The sequence below is a fragment of the Falco punctatus genome, assembly GCF_963210335.1.
Source record: "Falco punctatus genome assembly, chromosome: 6".
Classification (NCBI taxonomy): domain Eukaryota; kingdom Metazoa; phylum Chordata; class Aves; order Falconiformes; family Falconidae; genus Falco; species Falco punctatus.
In genome coordinates, this window is record NC_137585.1 from 23667880 (window position 1) to 23686542 (window position 18663).

Sequence of the window (18663 nt, forward strand, 5' to 3'; positions counted from 1 at the left end):
ACACCCAGCTTTCTCTATTCTTTTAAGACAGACACATGAATGAAGTATCCTTGCTAGATACACATGTAAAACAGCTGGAGTGTCCACATTTTTACCAATACTTAGGAAAAGAAGAATACCTTCTTTAACCCTTTCATTCTCAACATTTGATGGACAATTCAAATAAAATGCATATGTAACATTCATGTACAATGCCATACACTTTCTAATATTCTTTACCACTTGATATTCTCCAACAGTTATGCATAGATATCTATAAAAATAATGGTTAATTTAATTCAATGATGAACTGTTTGACAATAATCTGACATCTGGAGAGTGAGATGATGGTTCTAATTTTTAGCCAGGTTTCAATTTGCCTTTAAGATTATAAGTGTAATAACAATTAAACTGGGCTAACTGTAATTAGTGTAATTGTAATAAGTGAAATTAGCAGTACTCACAATTCTGTACACATTTAATTGCAGGCAATTTCACCCACAGTACTGGACAATATATTTTAAAAAATCAAACTTCAATGTTTTACTGCAGACTTTCAGTATTTCAGGTTGTCTGATATGAAACATATTTTTCAAATATCAGGTTGGGTAGAAAACCATAAGAAATTATGGGTAGACAAACTTTTCTGCCAGAAAGTGAACTATGGTACACATCTGATAGTTTTATGAAAGACCACTATTGGGAATACAGGCTTAAAACAGAGGGCATAGGAACAAGAATTTTGCGTTGCTTAGTTATGAACTTGGGTGCTTGCTTTACCTTCTTCTTGGCTGTGGTGCTGTTTCTTCCTCTCTTTCAGACACCCCTATACTGTATCATTTTTTCCTAGAAATGCTGACCTACCTGTATTTAGAGACTCTCCTCTGGTTCCAAGCCAGGTTTTAACACCTGTATTTTAATAAGTAAGCTTAATGATTCTGAAAAGTGCTGGACCAAGATTACTTAAGCATTGTCTTCTATCTGCTGAAGCAGATCGCTACATAAGGCACACACAGCAAATAATATGGCCCACTGTTTCTGGAAATGAGAGGTAACGTCACTCTCCAATGCATTATCCACCACCCTGGCTGATGACCGTAACTGCTTTTTTTAAAAAAAAAATCCACAAAATATTTGGCTTAGGTTTGTTCCTGCAAAATCAAACAGGAAACCTACCACTAACTTTGGTGGGATAATATTAGGATTATGAAAATCTTACTCAAAATGTTAATGAGTCCCATGTGAAGTGTTCTCAAGCAACTGAGATGGAGGTACTTTTCTGACAGTGATGGTGAAGTACTTCCCTCTGAAAGATTTCCATTGACTTCACAGGCTTTGGATCAGGCTTTCAATATCATGAGCTGTGCATGAAACCTGCACAGCAACAGAGTGAAAGTAGGATGATGCCTTCATTTCAACTACATGACCAAGGACGCCTGTGTGATCTTCACCCCTGTCACACTGCTGAGGGTTCTGCCCATCCTATGGGAATGTAATAATGAAGGTGGAAATGAGGCAGAGAATCATTGGCTTCTCAGGTCTGAAGGTAGATCACAGTCAGCCCTGGGACCACACTTAGCCACAAGGCAGAGACAGCTATTGCAAGCATGGCAAGAATGAAAAATCAAATTTTCTCATGCTGGGAGCAACACAAACAAAAAATCCCCAACAATAATAAAAAACATACAAAGAATTTTAGAAAAAAAATCAATCGATAGCAGTTATATTTTCTGCTCCAATAACTACTTCCCTCTGGGTTTGACATAGTGCTTTATCCAAATTAATAAATTAACTCAAAAAAATATTACTGAATGAAGCTATGTATTATTAAGCCTGTCTGATAAATCAAATCCCAATATTCCAATTGTTGCTCCTAAGATGGTATTTTATAATCTACAACAAATGCGTCCAATTTTGAAAGGGACTGAGCCCTCTACTCAAGTGAGAACTATTTATACTTGCATGGATATAACTTGTAAGGGGCTAATTTCGGAACCAAAGTAGAAAACATCATGAAACAGCCCCGTCTACAGCAGATGAAATTCCTACTGTGCACTGAAGTGGATCGTTCATGTTAGATGCATCTAAGCTGCATACCAACTTGGGTCCTTTCAGTCCCCACTTACTGTCTTCTCTGAAAGGGTGCTCAGGTTTGCAAGAGAGGTGACTAAACCAATGTGATATTTTAGCATGATGTCTTTACACTGGCCATCTGATAGAAGTGAATTTGTTACCTGGCTTTTTAATGGCACAAATTAAAATACTGTGATTGCCTAGTCTAAATGGTCTGCAATTGCATGTTTTATTCTTTTGTACAATCTATGATACTCCACATGTCAGATGGCTCTCCAAAGAAGACAACTTATTTAAATTATCTTAATTTCTATGCTCTACTAACATTAAGACATTGAAAACAGGTGGCTCAGGAAAATTGCTAGTGCAATTCAAACCACCTCCCATGTGGAATGCCAGCCTGTACTCAGGCAAATGTAGCTCACAGTCAAGAACTAATATCAATGGTCAGTTGCCATCCCATGTGAAATGAGTTGGTGACTTCAGTCCAGTTCCTACTGCAGGCAGGTGTGCACATTACCTCTGCCACCATCACAGTTGGCAATAAATGGTCATTGCAGTTTCAGCAGGGAGGCCAACAACCAAATAAGCTTTCTGATGGAAATGCCATTTTGAGTCTGGAGGTGGTCTTCTCAAAACAGATTGCACTATCATGTCTGGGTAAGGTCGACAAAGGGTTGCAGAACTACCAAGCAATCTGTCTCTCTTCAGTGAACAAGAGAACGTCAGTTTAAGAGTCGGTGAATCTGGTTGCTTTTATCAGATTTCAGTTTGCTTCACTTTCCTATCTTTTCCCAGAAAATTCTAAGATACGTCTGCCAATGGGAATACCAAAAAGCAGAGTATTCTGAAGAGATATTTTCTCTGTGTGAGGTTAGAGTGGGTCAAGATCATAAACATAAACACACAGTTCTGTACCCTGTGCCGTTGCAAAAGAAAATTTCTCTTGCCCATCCTGATGATGGAATATAAGTAATTTTTGTCTATATCTGATCTCAGTATGATTTCTCACATTTAAAGAAGCGATGCAAAATGAGCAAACCAGCAGAATTCTAGCAGTTCAAAACTCTTGCTTACTACTAAAAGTGCAGCACAAGGCTTCAAATCTCATCCACCCTGAGAAGTACACCGAGGAATGGGAATGGTTGGAAGAGGGGAGAGAAGACTAGGAAAAGGCCCTGAAAGGTCACAAAACTGCTCCAGGAGCAGCTACAATCATAGCCAGCCCCCATTCACTCTGACCTCTTTCTTGGCAGTAAGGGCATCAAAAGCAGCCAGCTGGGTTTTCCAGGATCCCCTCAAAGCAGAAGAAATGGCTGTTCTCCTGCCTTCCATTTGCCCTAGGCAACTGCTTGTTTGGTCTGTGTCCTGGGATTTGGATCACTGCTAGGCAAAATATAAAAGAAATGTGAATCTATACGCTTAGATGTGCAGGTCTGAAAGTTGAACCCATGCTGCCATTTTTGTCTCACTAATTGACTGAAATAGACAACCCAGATGTGAACATCTCTGATCCCAAGATACCTCTAAGAGGGGCTTCACTGCTCAGAGCAATGATGTAGAATCCTTTTGCCTGGGCTTGAAGAGGTCTACTGTGTTATCTGCTGACTGGATATTTGCTTTGGAATACATGAATTTCATATTGTGCTCAGTCAAGACAGGAAAAGGATTATAGCTCTGCACATGAATACTCTGTCATACTATTTAGCTTAGCATGTGACTAGTATATTCACCAGTAGAACCATGAATGGATGACATATCTGAGGAAAAACAAAATACAAATGAGCTCTTTAGCAGAGCAGAACTCAGCATTTGATTTTGCAGGTGCAATCAGGGTGTCTTTGTGAGTACAATTAATTACACTTACATACTTAGAAGTGATTAAAAAAAACTAAGCTAATCTGTCATTGATGAAGTGTACCTACATGACATGCTTGGTGAAGTTCCTGAAATAGATAAATGGGAAGAAATCAGAGATGCCTAGAATGGATATACAAAGATGCCTGTGAATGCTGCTTTGTATCTATGTAGGACAGACAGGTGGATCATCTACACAGATCAGACTAATAGCAATAGCAAGTCTCAAAAAAAAAGCCAAATCTGCAAAATGGAGACACTTTGCAACTCAGCAGAATTTAGAACTGCTCTAGAAAGTTAATTGTTTAAGAACTGCTTATTTAGCCCAAAGAAAATTTGGAACATTTCTCCCATAATTTCTGTGTTTTTTCATGGATGCAAATTCTTAAGTTTCTTTTTACTTTTCTCGAGTTGGGAAAAATTTTGCAGAAACAGTGCAGCTGTCATAACACTGTGAACACATCCAGAAAGAGTGACTCACAGCTCAAACAAGGTGAACTTAATATTTGATTTCAGTTCTCTCTACAGACTGTTTCCATCTCTTACTACTAACTGTGGTGGTCTAGCTGCAGTATGTCAGGAGCTGGAAGATCTAGGCCCCAAAACACTTTCTTCAGTTGAAAAATGAAAGAGAGGAAATTCAGTTTTTAATTATGTACAGACACAAATCCAAGTGTAGGTAAATGGAATCAGCAGTGCTTCAACAGTATGCACTCCTCAGAGCTGGGCTCACAGGCAGTTTATCCAATCAGATACTATATATTCTTTAACCACTGTCTTGTGGTCCTTGAGGGTGCCTGTGGTACAACAGATCACCTTCCCTCTGTCAGATGGTTATCATCCTCCACTAGTGCTGACATCATTACCTGCTGATCGATGTATCCACCTGGAGAAATGAGAAGCTTGTGTTTTAAAATTGTACCCAGAGCATCACTCTCCAGATATCCAAACAGACTATTGCCTAACATTTCATTACTGGGGATTTCCCCCCGCTCCTATTATTGCTTGGAAACACTTCTCTTTGCAGCAGCTGACTTAGTGGCAGGTCTCCTTCAATAGAGTAATGAAGATAGCAGTAATACCTCCTGTAGATCTGCTATTACCTGTCTCTTTGCAGGATGGCCAATGGTGGATCTTCTTCTCCAGTCCTACTACTGCCCTTCCTGTGTTGTTGGCCTAAATACTGAGGACATAATTTATGTGAGGCATCAAGTCCTCTCCTGCTCAGAGATCATTTTCCCTCTCTTATGATCAAAAGACAGGGGATTTCAGGGCTGCCCCACTCGGGCAACAGGTACAGGCTCTGACCAAATTCATTTAGAGCTCATTAAAGGAGGTAGGATGTTAGAAACAAAGAAAAAGAGAATGCATAAAAGTCCTCATACCGTATTTATCCATGTACATGGAATAGCTGTAGGTGCCCAGTCATGCCCAAACATGGAATTAGAAGCCTAATTCTAGGAGATCTTTTTTTAAAAATCTTGCGAGGAATGTTTGCTGGCTTGATTCCTCTAATTATGTGGCTCCCCAGGGGCAGTAAAGTTTTTGACTACTGGGGACAATATCAATTGTTTTTAATCAAAGCTACTAAAATGATGCTTTGCAGTGAGGGTTATATTGCAGAACTGAAATACAGCTAAATGTCTAGATGTCTTAGGAATGTTTAAACAATAAAAGGACTTCTCCAGCTTCTCTGTTCATCTTTAGAAAAGGTCCGAGGGAAATGATCTTTTCTCCCTGCATCATGCTAGGCTTATAATTTGCACAACAGAGAAGATGTGCTTATTGAAGAAGAAACGTGCACAAGACACTCTTCAGAGAAAAGAGTCTCCCATTAGGCTGTTCATTAGAGATACTAAGCAATGTGAAAATTTCTCGTGTGAGAAGACATAATTTGACAGGAATCTCACCCCACAAATGTGAAAAGATTTATCTCATGCTCTCACTCCTCCTTCAGCCCCACTGACTCTTCCAGAAATTTTACTATAAATCTTTTCCTCTATGGTGAATGGTATGCTTCACCCACAGGGGAGCATAGCGTTATCCTCATCCAACAGAGTACAGGTAGAGGTTTTAGATAGATGAACATGTTACTGGCAAAGAGTTGTCTTGTATTCCTTTGATTTAGTCAAAAGATTCCTTCCATGCCATTAGGAATGCCATATTTTGCTGTTGGCACAGCCATAGCCTAGACCTTCTATTAAGGTTCTTGAGATCAACCCATCACTGCCCATTGTTTTGGTAACAAAAGAGTAGGAATAGAAATACAAATTTTAAAAAATAAACAATAATAAAACATTTTCCTGGTACTGCTTACCCGCTAAGTACACCGAGAACCAAGTTAAGTACAAAAAATGACCCTATGATGATTAGTGTAACAAAATAGATCCAGGGCCAGTCCCTTCCTATGGCATCATTGACCTGGAAGAGTGGAATGATAATTAGTGAGACAAGCTCAGATTCTGAGCACCGCAAGGCTCCAGCCAAAGAGATCCCAAGTCACCAGCAGTAAGATTTTCAATAGCCAGTTTCCTGGAAATTTATGACAGGCTGACATTAGCAATTTTGAATGCCCTGAGGTTGAATTTCTTTGTCAGAGAGTTACACCTCTTGTTTTACCTGTATTGTTATTTGCAATGTTTGAATATTTTGTCAAATTATTTGAGAGCTGATGCGAAGCTTCCTTGGATTCAGATTTTTAACCCCTCTGAAAGAATCCTGGTGACAGGGAAGAACCCTTATTATGGAGTCTTGCCCTGTAGCATTGGAAAAAGGACACCAAAACTGTCAGCTTACCCGCTCAACACACCAAGAACCAGATTTAGAACGAAAAAGGATCCAAAGATGACCAGACTGACAAAATACACCCATGGTAACTCATAGCCCATAGCGTCCTGCATCTGGAAAGATGAAGGAAAGTTAGAAGACAGAGAGGGAAAGCAGAAATGATTAGGCAAAGGAACAGATGGAAAGGTATGTAAACAGAGCCTGCGGTTGGTTTACACATAATCATAGCAAGTGTTTCTGTATGTTCTTTGTGATGTGACCACTCCTTTAACTGCGTTTTTCCTCTAGCTGTTTCCTTACAGGCAGTTATTAATATGGGTTGAGATATAAGCATGTGCTGCACTGGCACTTCTTTGCACACTCAAAGTTGTGGACTGTCACTTTCTGTTTACTTACAGCACCACAGGGGTCCACCCAATGACTTCAAAACTTCTAACCACTGCACATATGTATGACTCTCTGCTGCCAGTGAAAATGTTAGTTTTTGCTAAGCACTTCCACGGTGTGTTAGCTCACATTTACTTCCCATGTGTAGCACAGGTACACGTACCTCAGAGAGAAGCATGTGGTAACTATGGGCAAATACCGATCTTCCCCTAGCAATGCTCTGGTCATCTTTATAGTTTCCCACAGTGGCAGTAGCTGTATGCTTTTGAGGAAGGTCCTTTCAAGGCTCACCATGTTCTGACCTAGTCAAGTGTTTTCTAAAACTTTCTCACAAACTTCTCTCCTTGAAGGATGAATCTCCTTCAAAATTTAATTCATACACAACTGAATATTCAGAGAACTTTAGACTGTAAACTGAATGATATAAGCATAGGTCTGGCTTTCACACTACTATAGGCATGTGCAAACGAAGCAGGCAGACTACTGTTTTATCACAGAACCTGTATTGTGTGTAGAGTCACTCTTGCACATAAGATATTGTGTATATTCTAAAAGCATGTAGTACATAAACACTATTTTATCTTGAAGTCTCCTTCAAAATTCAAAATTTTGGAAAGTTGCTGGATACCTTAATAGAATCTTGCTTTCATGATGGTATCAAAAATATCAGAGTCTCTTCTTCTTTACTTTTCATAAACATTCATCTTCTGAGTCAGACATAGCATCATTAAAGAAACAGATGGTAGTTACCATTTTCAGCAGCACTAAAATGATTTATGAACATAAATTGCAGACTTGAAAGTACCTAAAGGCATAAAGCACTCTAGGTTCCTTTGTTTTCCATGCTTTTGAAAATTTTATCATATGTTGTCCTCTCCTTCCAGGAAAACGCTCTCTCCTTTGCAACCTAAACATTTGTTGTGATCACAGAAGAAACACTCTTCCGTACATGGGCACCGAGATGCACTTCAGGGAAGGCAATATGACTCAAGATTCATAACAACCCAAGAGAGGAATTTCAGACCTTCAGTAAGACAAGGCAGGAGAGTAACACTAATATAATCAGTTCTTTGTGGATGGAAGTCCATTATCCATTTTTCTTTCAAGGTGCAGTCACTAAAGTCCTTGTCTGGCAACAGTCCATAGTCAATGGGCTAGTCCAAAACACTATCTCAGAGTTCCTTCAGCTGCAACTGAACTGGACTTACTAAAAAAAAAAAGCTCAAAATCTGCCCCTGTGAAAACAGTTCATGAGCTCCTTCCACAGGATTAATACATTTAGCTGTCAGAACAAAGTACCTGAACATCTAACATTCCTTAAGCATATTAACCAGCTTTCCTTTTAATACTTTTGTAGAATTGTTTAGTTGATAAATATAAATAAATATAAATTAAAAACATAAAGTAATAGTTCTTCATGTTTGCAAGCCACATCTCATCCCACATGACCAAAAACTAGACACCTCTGGTGTGAAACAAGTCAGTGTTTTAAAGAGAACAAAACATCATGGTATATAAAAATGGAAGCAATATTCACCTGAAATCACAGTGGAGAAATCAGGCAGGCAAAATGTGACTGCCCAAGCTGGATTTAAGTGAAGATAATGAGACTTTTACAAAGAAACCCACTATCTATATAAAGAAATTCACAGAAACAATGAGTATGGATGACTTTGAAAAACTGCTATAAGAATTTACCAGTGCAGGTACAATGATGACTCAACTTCCCTCTAACTATGACAGGTGGTGATAAAAAAGCCTCAGTTGTGTGGTATTCATCTATCGACAGGTTGTTTGGTTGTGGTTTGTTTTTTTTTTTGTCAGCTGGGAAAGTCAGCTGGAAAAGTAGAACTTCTCAAAGCTGTGGTGCAAGTGAATCCTAAACAGCAAATGCCAGGGTGCCAGCTACAGAATTCAGGTGCATGTCACAGTGCCTTTTGTACTTTGGCATGAAGAAATTTCCAGATGGCAATAAGTTTCCATCCTGGCCTGGTAAAGCATATAACTACAGTATAGTGTACTCTGGCTATTTCCAAAGTCTGCACAATTGCATAGTGATTGTACCAGCTAGCATCAGCACAAATTGGTTTTGAAAAATAGACCTGCATTCTGCTACAGCAGAGCATTTGGGACTTCTCAGACTGAACAGTTAGGAGGTCAGCTTTTCATCTCTTTTATTGCCCAGTCATATATGTAACAGAGAAGCTGAGAGGCAGAGACAGTGATAGCTTCTCAAGTGTAGAGAAACCATCAGTATCTGGCAAACAGCTGAATCTCTCTCTGTTGCTGGGCTCCCTGTGTTTGGGGCTCTCACACCTCATTTTCTTTAGTAGAAGGCAAGATTATTCCATACATCATAGGACTGAGCTACAGGTGACAGGAATGTATGTTATATATTGATATAACATTAGGTATTTGGAAAATTATCTTTAAAACCCTCTTGGATAAGAAGACAGTACACTGTGAGCTTACTATTTGCTCTTGAAAAACAACTGCAGGAGAAATGCAGAGATGAAAGCTGCTTGGCAGAAATTGGGGCGGGGTGTGTGTGGAAACAGACTTACTCAAAACAGTAACAGCAACATATCAACATTTTAAACCCATTAAATTCTTGGCTAAGATTGTATCCTTCCAAATATCTGGAAATACTTCCTCCAAAATGGAAGTATGCTAAAATCCAGGACTGTCCTCAACAGACGAATGCTCCCATACGATATCATTAAAAACCTTGTACCTGTGTTTGAGTGAAACTACTTCCTGGAAACTTATCATCATTCTGGGAGTATGTAGCTATTAATCATGTATGTATGCATGCACGTGTCCTGTTAATTGCAGCTGAAGACTTTCACTGCAAGTGTAACTTAGGTGGTAAAGCTGATTTTTCCTAATTATGCTATTGAAGTGGAGAAGCTGCAGAGGGTCATGACAAGATCAGGAGTGTTACCATTTGAACACTATTGAGTGCAGAAAACAAGGTCTGCAAAATACGTTTTGTATGGTTGCCTGTAGTGAACAGAAACCAGTTCAGTTGTAGGTTACCTCTCTAGGACAACAGTACATCCCCTAACACAGAGTTCAGCTCCCTGGTCACTGAGTGCACTGCTTCTCCCCGAGTGTGAATTAACCATATGAATCTCAGCAGAAAAGGTGGATCATCTAAATTAACAGTTCTGAACAAGGACTATCAGCCAGTGTAGGTCTGAATTACAATATTCCAGCTACAGTAGCCAAGGTGATTGCAACCTGATGTCAATATAAGCATGTATGGAGCAATTGTTAGGTCAGTTGGAAGCACAGCGTTGATGGGAATCTGCAGATTGTCATTTATAGAAATAATTCTGCTTTCTGAGTCAAACTGCCTGACCTTTCACAGCTCACATCTCAACACTCACATCTCACTACTGTCAACAGTGAGAAAGTTGGTACATTGCTAAGATTAACACATCATCTCTCAGAGACCTGAGAGATAAGGATCTTGGTTAGACTCCTCATGATTTGCTACCCTATCTGGCACTGTGTGGACATAATTTTGGCTCATTATGCTTCAGCTTTCCAATCTGCAAAGTGGGATACTACCTTGTCTCACTGTGTATTGTCAAATAAACCACTCGGTGTCATGATGAAAAGAGGGTATTTTAGCATATTTGAGGTCTGATGGACCTTGTGTACTGGGGAAAAGCTTTACCTTTGCCAAGCATCCTTAATTGCTACCTTGACTATAGCATTTCAATGTCCAGGTAAAGGCTTTTCTCTCAATGGTACAGATAATCTCCTAGAAAGAACACCAGGATTTTAAATGCTGTTATTTGCTGATCACAATTACAACTATCAGTTTCAGTAGGGGCCAAGGAATAAAAGTCTATTTATCTCTGTAAACAGACCTTTGGTTCTTCAGAAGACATAGATGAAGTCTTATTGGTAAAGCCGCAGAAGATATGCATGCTATAATTGTTTAGAGATTTTTCCCCCCCCCAGGGGTAATAGTCTTGCAGATTTTGCAAGTATCTCATTCACTGCACAGGCATCATAGTTCAAAGGTAATGTTCAAGGCATATTATCTATTAACATAATGGTTGAACATCACCAAGCACATAGTGGAGGTCTTTTAGTCATTTCATGAGAGGAGTAGACACAATTCACTAAATTCTGGTGATTTTACAATTCACACAGCCACACTCTGACACTTTATGCCAAATGTCATTTAAAAATAACCGAAAGTTACAGGAAAAGTTTAATCCATCACAGAAGGGCAGCTGCCACTACAAAGCAGCAAGCTGAAGAGAAAAAAAAATGTCTGTCTTGTTCAGTGCACAAAACTGGAGAGCTGCAGCTTGAGGGAAAGTAAGTTAGCTAGGACACCAGGGCTAGTCGTCTATTTCTTGAGTAAATTGCTAATTGATTCCTAATGACTATAGCATGTTATGATAGCCTTTTTTAAATACAAGTCAAGTGGTTCAAGTATTCTATAATGAAGTGTATAACCTTTCACAGAGTAACATTAATCAAGAGGAGCAGAGTACTCAACAAAATTAAAGGGCAGTAAATTTGGAAATTTTGTGTGGAAATGCTATTTTATGCAGTCTATCTGTGGAATTCACTGCCTCAGGAAATGATCTAGCCAAATGTAATGGTTATGGCCAGTAGCAAAATCTCTAGTTGAAACCAAGTCTTTCTTGTAGTAATATAAAATTTGAGAATGTTGGGAGCAGGAGACAGCAGAAAGAAGATGTAACACTTCATTGCTGCTGGATAGATCTTCCGCTTGAAGATTTCATTTCAAAAACCATCCTTTTCAGGAAAAGCACTTAAGCGCCTTATTAATCTCAAGGATGCATAGAAGTTATTTCCTCAGCTCAGAATGAAGAGCAAATAGTAGCCTACCAGCAGGCGTGGCTCACGTGATACATACACGTATACACTAATCTGAGATTTAGGTATTTGTCCTTGATCTATTGCAAAGTAAAGAGGTTTGCATTGAAACATAAATTTTCCTTTTCCACTTTCTCTTTCCTTCTCTTCCTATGAATATTTGGGTGAACGCATTTCATTCACACATATTCTCATGGAACTACAAGTTTAAACTTTGATTAAACAACTCCAGAAACTTTTTATGTAGGATGAGGCACTGTTTTGCACTGAGAGGGAAAAATGTTCTCCACCAAATTTTTTAATCAGAATTCAGGTACAAAACCAATTGAAATAAACAGAAGATAGAACTTCACCCTTCACAGCTGCAGCTGCATTGGCAATATTACAGAAAATAATAATAATAAACCTACATTATAGACAGTCAGTAAGTCCTACATCTCAAGCAAGGGCTATGTCGCCTAGAAAGAAAAGTACTCCTACTCTAACTTCTTTGGCTTCCTTTATTTAAATCTTTGAGCTGCTTTCATGATAGTTAAAGCTTTGCTTTGTTTCTGAAACTTCACAGACTGACTGAAAGACTTTGCATTCATACATTCAGGGAACAAAAAAGGTCTCATAAAACCAATGTAACTCTTCAGAAGTAACTAATGGGGTGAATTTCCCAGAAAGCGTCCAGATAAATTTGTCCAGTGAAGAAGTAAAACTAATTTGAAAGATTCATTTTTCTACCTTTCCTTGTACAGGTACATTACATCAGCAGAAATAGTTAAGAAACAAAACATTCCAAATAAGAAAAGGGATATTGTTGGCCGTTCCTAAGAACATCCAACAACTGTAACTGGTGACAGCATGATTTCTGAGGCTGCTCAGCAAACAAGAAACTATTTGTTCAATGAAACATTCTCTTCTGGTTAACTGCTTAATTGCAGAGCTGATTTGGGCTTAAGAACACCTTGGCTCTGCAGTACTTGCAGGCTTTGCCTTGGAAGGTTTTGCTAGTAGACAGAGCTGACAGAGGACTTATGATATGAAGGACTGGCGCCTTTCTCTCAGCTTCTTCTTACAGATCTAAGACACTTGACAACTGTCTCTTTAGCTGTCATGCTCCTAAATAACTTGGGCTAGGTAACTGGACCGGGACTACTGAGACTGTGACACAAACAAACCAACCTCTAAACGTGCAAACATTTAATACTGTTGGTTAGCTCTGGTAACAAATCCTGCACATTGTATCTTCTCTGATCTCTAAACAGTACACTGCTTATGGCATACTGTTTTTTTTCATGTAATACTTTTGATAAATATATTAATTTTGCAACTTGTCGTAAGCCCTACTGCTCTTAATATTGCTTTTAACAAGAAAACTGCTCATTGTTATTCACGATTTCTAATTTTTTCACAAAATTATAAATGCTTAAAAGAAGCCCCAGAAAGATTTCAACGAGGTGACAAAGAAGCAAAGGTAAAATAAAAAGGGACATAGTACTGAAATTGACTTCCTGTGTATGTTAGGCTTCATAGACACTTCTTCCAACTTGTGGGACAAACCATGGGAATGCTTCTTTAGCACTGAAATCCTACACATCCTGAATCTGCTGATTTGTCTGGAGCCTGAATGGTGTGAGGCTGCTGCATATCATGTCAATGAAGACATAAACCCCACACATTTTTACTTGAGGAATTCCTGGCTGGTCTTCACATGTACCTCAAGTAAGCCTATACACAGCATGCATCCATCTGACTGCACCATTCACAGAAGGAGCAAGAAAAGTATCATGTTTCCTATTACCCATCATAGATCCTTAAAGCTGGATTTAGACTTAGTACGTTGCTATCCTAAGGATGAAGATTCCACCTTGCAGATCCTTCAATCTAAAATCTAATTAGTTGTTTTTGCTTGGCTGGTTATTAATCCAGTACTCATATATGTGCATAATTTAAGGCATATGAATAATTCCACTGAAGTCAACGGTCAATATTATTGTTACCAGCAGAAATGAACTGATATGCATAAGTGCTTTGCCTGAATGCAGTGGGGCACAGGATTGGGAGAAATATATGATAAGGAGTTCATTTTCTGAAATTCTTGGGAAAAATCAGATGCTTAATGTACATAGTCACTAAAAAATGACAAAAAGATTTAAGCATTTCAGTCTAGACATTCAAGTGTATCATGAGAGATATTATAATTTATCTTGTCAACCTGAAATACTCTTTCAGCCTTCCAGAGTCTTTAAGACAGGTGATGAGAAGTGGGAATTTATGGTCTGCAAGCTGACTCAAGGCAAAAGGACAGAGATGAGGGTAAAAAAATACAAAAGTTCAAGCCTTGTGATAAGCAAAGATATAAACCCCAAAATAAACTACTTACTTTTATGGACTTAGGAACAATGTAATAAAATTGCTTCTGAATGGCTTAAAATATAAGCAAAGGACTCCAGATGCCTTTTCTTTTATTCTGGGTAGATTTTTTTTCCTAAACATCAACATCCTAATAGTCTTAAAGGGACTCCAAGCCACAGCTGTTCCTTACAACTGTTCTGAAATACTCTGCATTTTGTATCTATCAGATGGATGCGAAGGAGTGACTGGAGAGTTCAACCCAGCTTCAGTCTGAACTGGTGACACTCAAGGGAAGGAGTAGCACTTGATCAGTTGCTCCTGTTAAAAATTATGGTTTGATAATCACATTTCTTTTATTTTGAAGTACTGAAGGAGAAGGCAAATGTTAAAGTTGGTTGTTCTCTCCAAGCACTTATTTTTAAGGCTTTTCTTACTGTATTGCCTCAATCATGGAGATTTACAAATTCCATATGTGCATTCTATATGTACATATAGACATCTGTAACTTTTTTTTAAAGAGTGTCTTCAGGAGAAAGGCAAGACATCTGGATGAAGAGAAGCACACAGGGATCATGAGACAGGGCAGAGAATGCTCTAGGCAGGTTATTCTGCTATATGGTCACTATAGGATAAAAGCAAATAACGTAGGCAAGATTTGTCATACGTGGGCAGTGGGAAGAATAATAAGATTCCTATGTGTACCTTGGCTCCCCAATTATTCTGTATGCTCTGTAGTGATGGAAAGAGCAAATTAAAATTCCACTCTGAGCTAGAAATATTGGCAATTTGTACAGAACTCTCTGCAGGAGCTAAATGGGGCCATTAACTGAGAAAGGACTGCCTCAATGAGGACAACAGAAACATCAAGGGAAGAGATTAATTGGCAACAGAGAACCTTTGAGAAATAATCAAGAAACTGCAGCAATGGAAGATGTGTCCAGAAGAGAGAAGGGGAAGGGGGCAGACAGATCTGAGAAGATGAAGACTGCAGAGATTGCTTCTTCACTCCTGTTAACAAAGACTTACGTTGAATCTCCTGTAGATGTCCACACCCAAGTACACCTGCACTGAACCAGGTGAACCGTAATTCCTGATTTATTTTAGAAAAACTGTGGGTATGGCTATAGTTCATTGTTATGCTGCCTGATCTCCCTGACAAGGGGGTGAAGTTTTCAAAATGGACCAAGCTTCCCACACAGCACTACAGTGAAGATAAGTGAAAGTAGTGCTGGGCTCAACCTTGGTGTCATGGGAACACACACTCCTGCAAAAGATACATCCTGAGTGACTTGAACTTCTTGGGGAGACTGTGTAAAGGCAGGAGTCCTGCAGAAGAGCCCTGGGGAGACTGTGTAAAGGCAGGAGTCCTGCAGAAGAGCCCTAACAGACTGCTGCAACCTGTGCAAGAACAGGACTACAGCAGAGATGTAGAAGAACTGCCTTATAACCACATCTGCTGCTTGATGGCAAAGTGAGAACCTGTGAAATAGCTGTTTGCTTTTTTTTTTTTGCATACAGTATGAGGGAAGTGCATTGCTACCAGTAGCATTTGCAAAGCTTACTTCTTTATAACAGCACCAAGTCATGTTTTCATTGCTCATTAAATACTGGCCCCACCTTTTCAGGTATACACACACTTTCGCAGCTGGGAAGGACTGTATAAAGTCTGAGACACATAGAAAAAACCCCAGCTTTCAACCACCTAGCCCCAGATTATTGGTACTGTATGCTGACACTGAATTATTCCACTGTGTTTTTTAGCCCCCAGGATATAACCAACGGACTCCACAACATTTTCATTCTTTAGTAAAGTTCTATATTCATATTTTAGCTGGTTTCATTTTGGATGCACATTGTCTTTTGCAGTCAGCTGTTCTTTAACAGACTGAGCTGTTATAAGAAATGTAAGGTTCCTGTCTGAGAGTGGGAAGAGAATTAAAACTTGCATTCAAATACCAGCAGGTCAAAATGTCTGTGGCACACACCGATTGAGCTGAATTGTTTTTCTAGTGCAAGCTATTTCTGTTGAAAATGCTTGCTGATCCCATACTTCTACAGCACAGTAGTTTGTGCTTGCTAGACAGGTAGGGGGGCAATATTGACTTGGGTGTGTTTCCCACTCTCTTAATTAAATCTGCAATTTAAAACGACCTTCACACAAGTTTACTGTACAACTGCAACTGATGGCAAAGGCCACTGGCATTTGACTTCACACTTTTCATTTCAAAACAAAGGAAAAAAAGTTAGGCTCTCCCTTGACTTAAAGAAAACAGCAGCGTTAACTGGGCTTTGTTTTCACAAAGTTGCAACATTTATTAGCACTAGTACTGTTCCAAAGGGACATGGATGACTATGGCAAATCAGCTATCTGAAAAGTGGATTTTGCCGACAAAATCTCAACATATTAAATTTTTGTTAGTGCAAGTACCACTGAGAAATTCCTGCAGTTAACTATGCTAGGGGAGGGAAAACAAATAATCAGGAAGCTACTATTTACACCTCCACCCATCCCACCTGTATGCTTTGTGCTTTCTTGTGGGACTTCTTTATTTTTCTGTGAAAACTGGAGAGGATTACATACCTCTGCAGCATGTTTGGCAATACAGGGATTATGAACTCCCACTGAAAACATTAGTTACATAGTGAGAATTCCTTACATCAAAGACAAATTCTGAGCTCCAATAAGCCTCCTGCTTTGCTACCTCACTCTCTTTCTCCAGGTTTAACAGGTAAAAGAGAAAATAATAATTAAATGTATTTCAATTCAGTTTAGAACATGTCACCCAGGAGTAAAATATTGAAATTCATCTATTGCCAAGCGATAAAGCAACTCACATTCTAGAGTGTGCTGGAACTGTTGCACTTTGAGGATGTAAATAATTCCCTCTAAACTATTGCCTCAAAAGTTTGTTGTTTTTTCCCCCCCCAGTGGTGTTTCAGGTCACTGTCTGTCTGCACTGAGGCTGACTGTATCATACAGACCAGCTGTGAAAGAACAGGCCATACACTGACCCAGGCAGAGCTTTTAAAGGCACTAGGCCCAGACTGAAAAGGCACTAGGCCCAGACTGAGCAGGTCTTCAGGACTTTCCACAAACGCAGCCTGGAGTCTAGTAGGCCAAGCCCTTGCTCTTGATCCATTCTGCTTGTTGATACAGATGGCTGACAGACCACCTTCCCTACCTCTTCCCTGCTCTACAGCTAACATCACTAGTGACATTACTTTTGCCTTCCTATTACACTACTTTCCTTGGTTCCTGAACAGTAGATCTACTTGGATTCATGTCACTGATCCATCTGCAGTGTTCTGCCAAAGTCAGGTCCCTATACAGGTAACAGCACCCATTTAAGGTCTCCATTCCCTCATGTGGTTGATGACATGAGTGGGTTAGTTTGTTGGGTGAACTTGCAATTTGCAGAAATGCCATGTAGTGACCTCAAAAATTATTTGGATTTGTGCGACTTAATCAGGATTTGAATTCAGGTCTCCAGAGGCAAAAGTCACAGAGCTTTACGTGAGTTGCCTTGTTCCCCATGTAAGTGTGTATAGACTTTTTTCCCCTTTAAAAGGAAAAGGTTGATCTTTGAAAAAGTCATCCAAAAGCCCAAAGGCTATTTAGCCACAGGGCTGATAGTTCTTTCATTATAGCTACTGCAGCAGTTCCATCTCTTACTGCTGCTCAGTTTTTTAAAAACCTTTTCATCTTTTAAAAGCTTTGGAAATCCACTCCAAAAGAATAAAGTGCTGATTTCAAGCAAGAAAATATCCCCTAGGATGGTAGGTTTCCAAATCTAAAGATTTCATTTCATCTTAGAATTCTGGGCTATCCCTTCCTGTCTCTGTTTACTTTGTATTTACATTTGCATGGCTGATTATCCAGAAAGGATTTTCTGCCTATTTTACTGTATTGCTATTTTATAACTGCTTCTATTTATCTCAGTGCAGACTGATAGCAAATTCTACCACGAGTATTTCAGAGCAGCACTGATTACTGCATGCACAAAAATACACATGTGCATACTGTTCATTGATTTACATAGTCAATTAAGTCCTTAAAAATAAAGATAATGAAAAACGGTACAGTAAACTGTAGATAATCACTACCTTCTTTAATAACTGAAGGCTTGACTATCAATTCTTTTTTTTGCACTTGATCAGTATATCCCAGTTTCCTTTGTAGCCAGCTCCTAATCTATAATATTCCTAGAAATCCATTCTACATTTTAGATGATGAATCCAGCTTTTGGTTGTGAAATCACCCCTGAAATTGTGAAATAAAATGTACAACATCTAGAAATCATGGCAAACAGCTAATAAACATTCATCTGATAGGCACACTAGCCACTTACAGATAATGTATAAGCACTA

The 18663-nt window shown here is 39.1% G+C and overlaps 1 protein-coding gene across 14 annotated transcripts in view; it reads right to left on the reverse strand.

Moving 5' to 3' along the window:
• CACNA1C (calcium voltage-gated channel subunit alpha1 C) overlaps window positions 1-18663 on the reverse strand; it is a 468525-nt gene that overhangs the window by 147207 nt on the left and 302655 nt on the right. For all 14 annotated transcript variants that reach the window (XM_080391534.1, XM_080391539.1, XM_080391535.1 and 11 more), the window contains exon 8: window positions 6706-6809. In XM_080391534.1, coding sequence (XP_080247660.1) covers window positions 6706-6809 — 104 coding nt within the window. The remainder of the gene's footprint in view (window positions 1-6705; window positions 6810-18663) is intronic.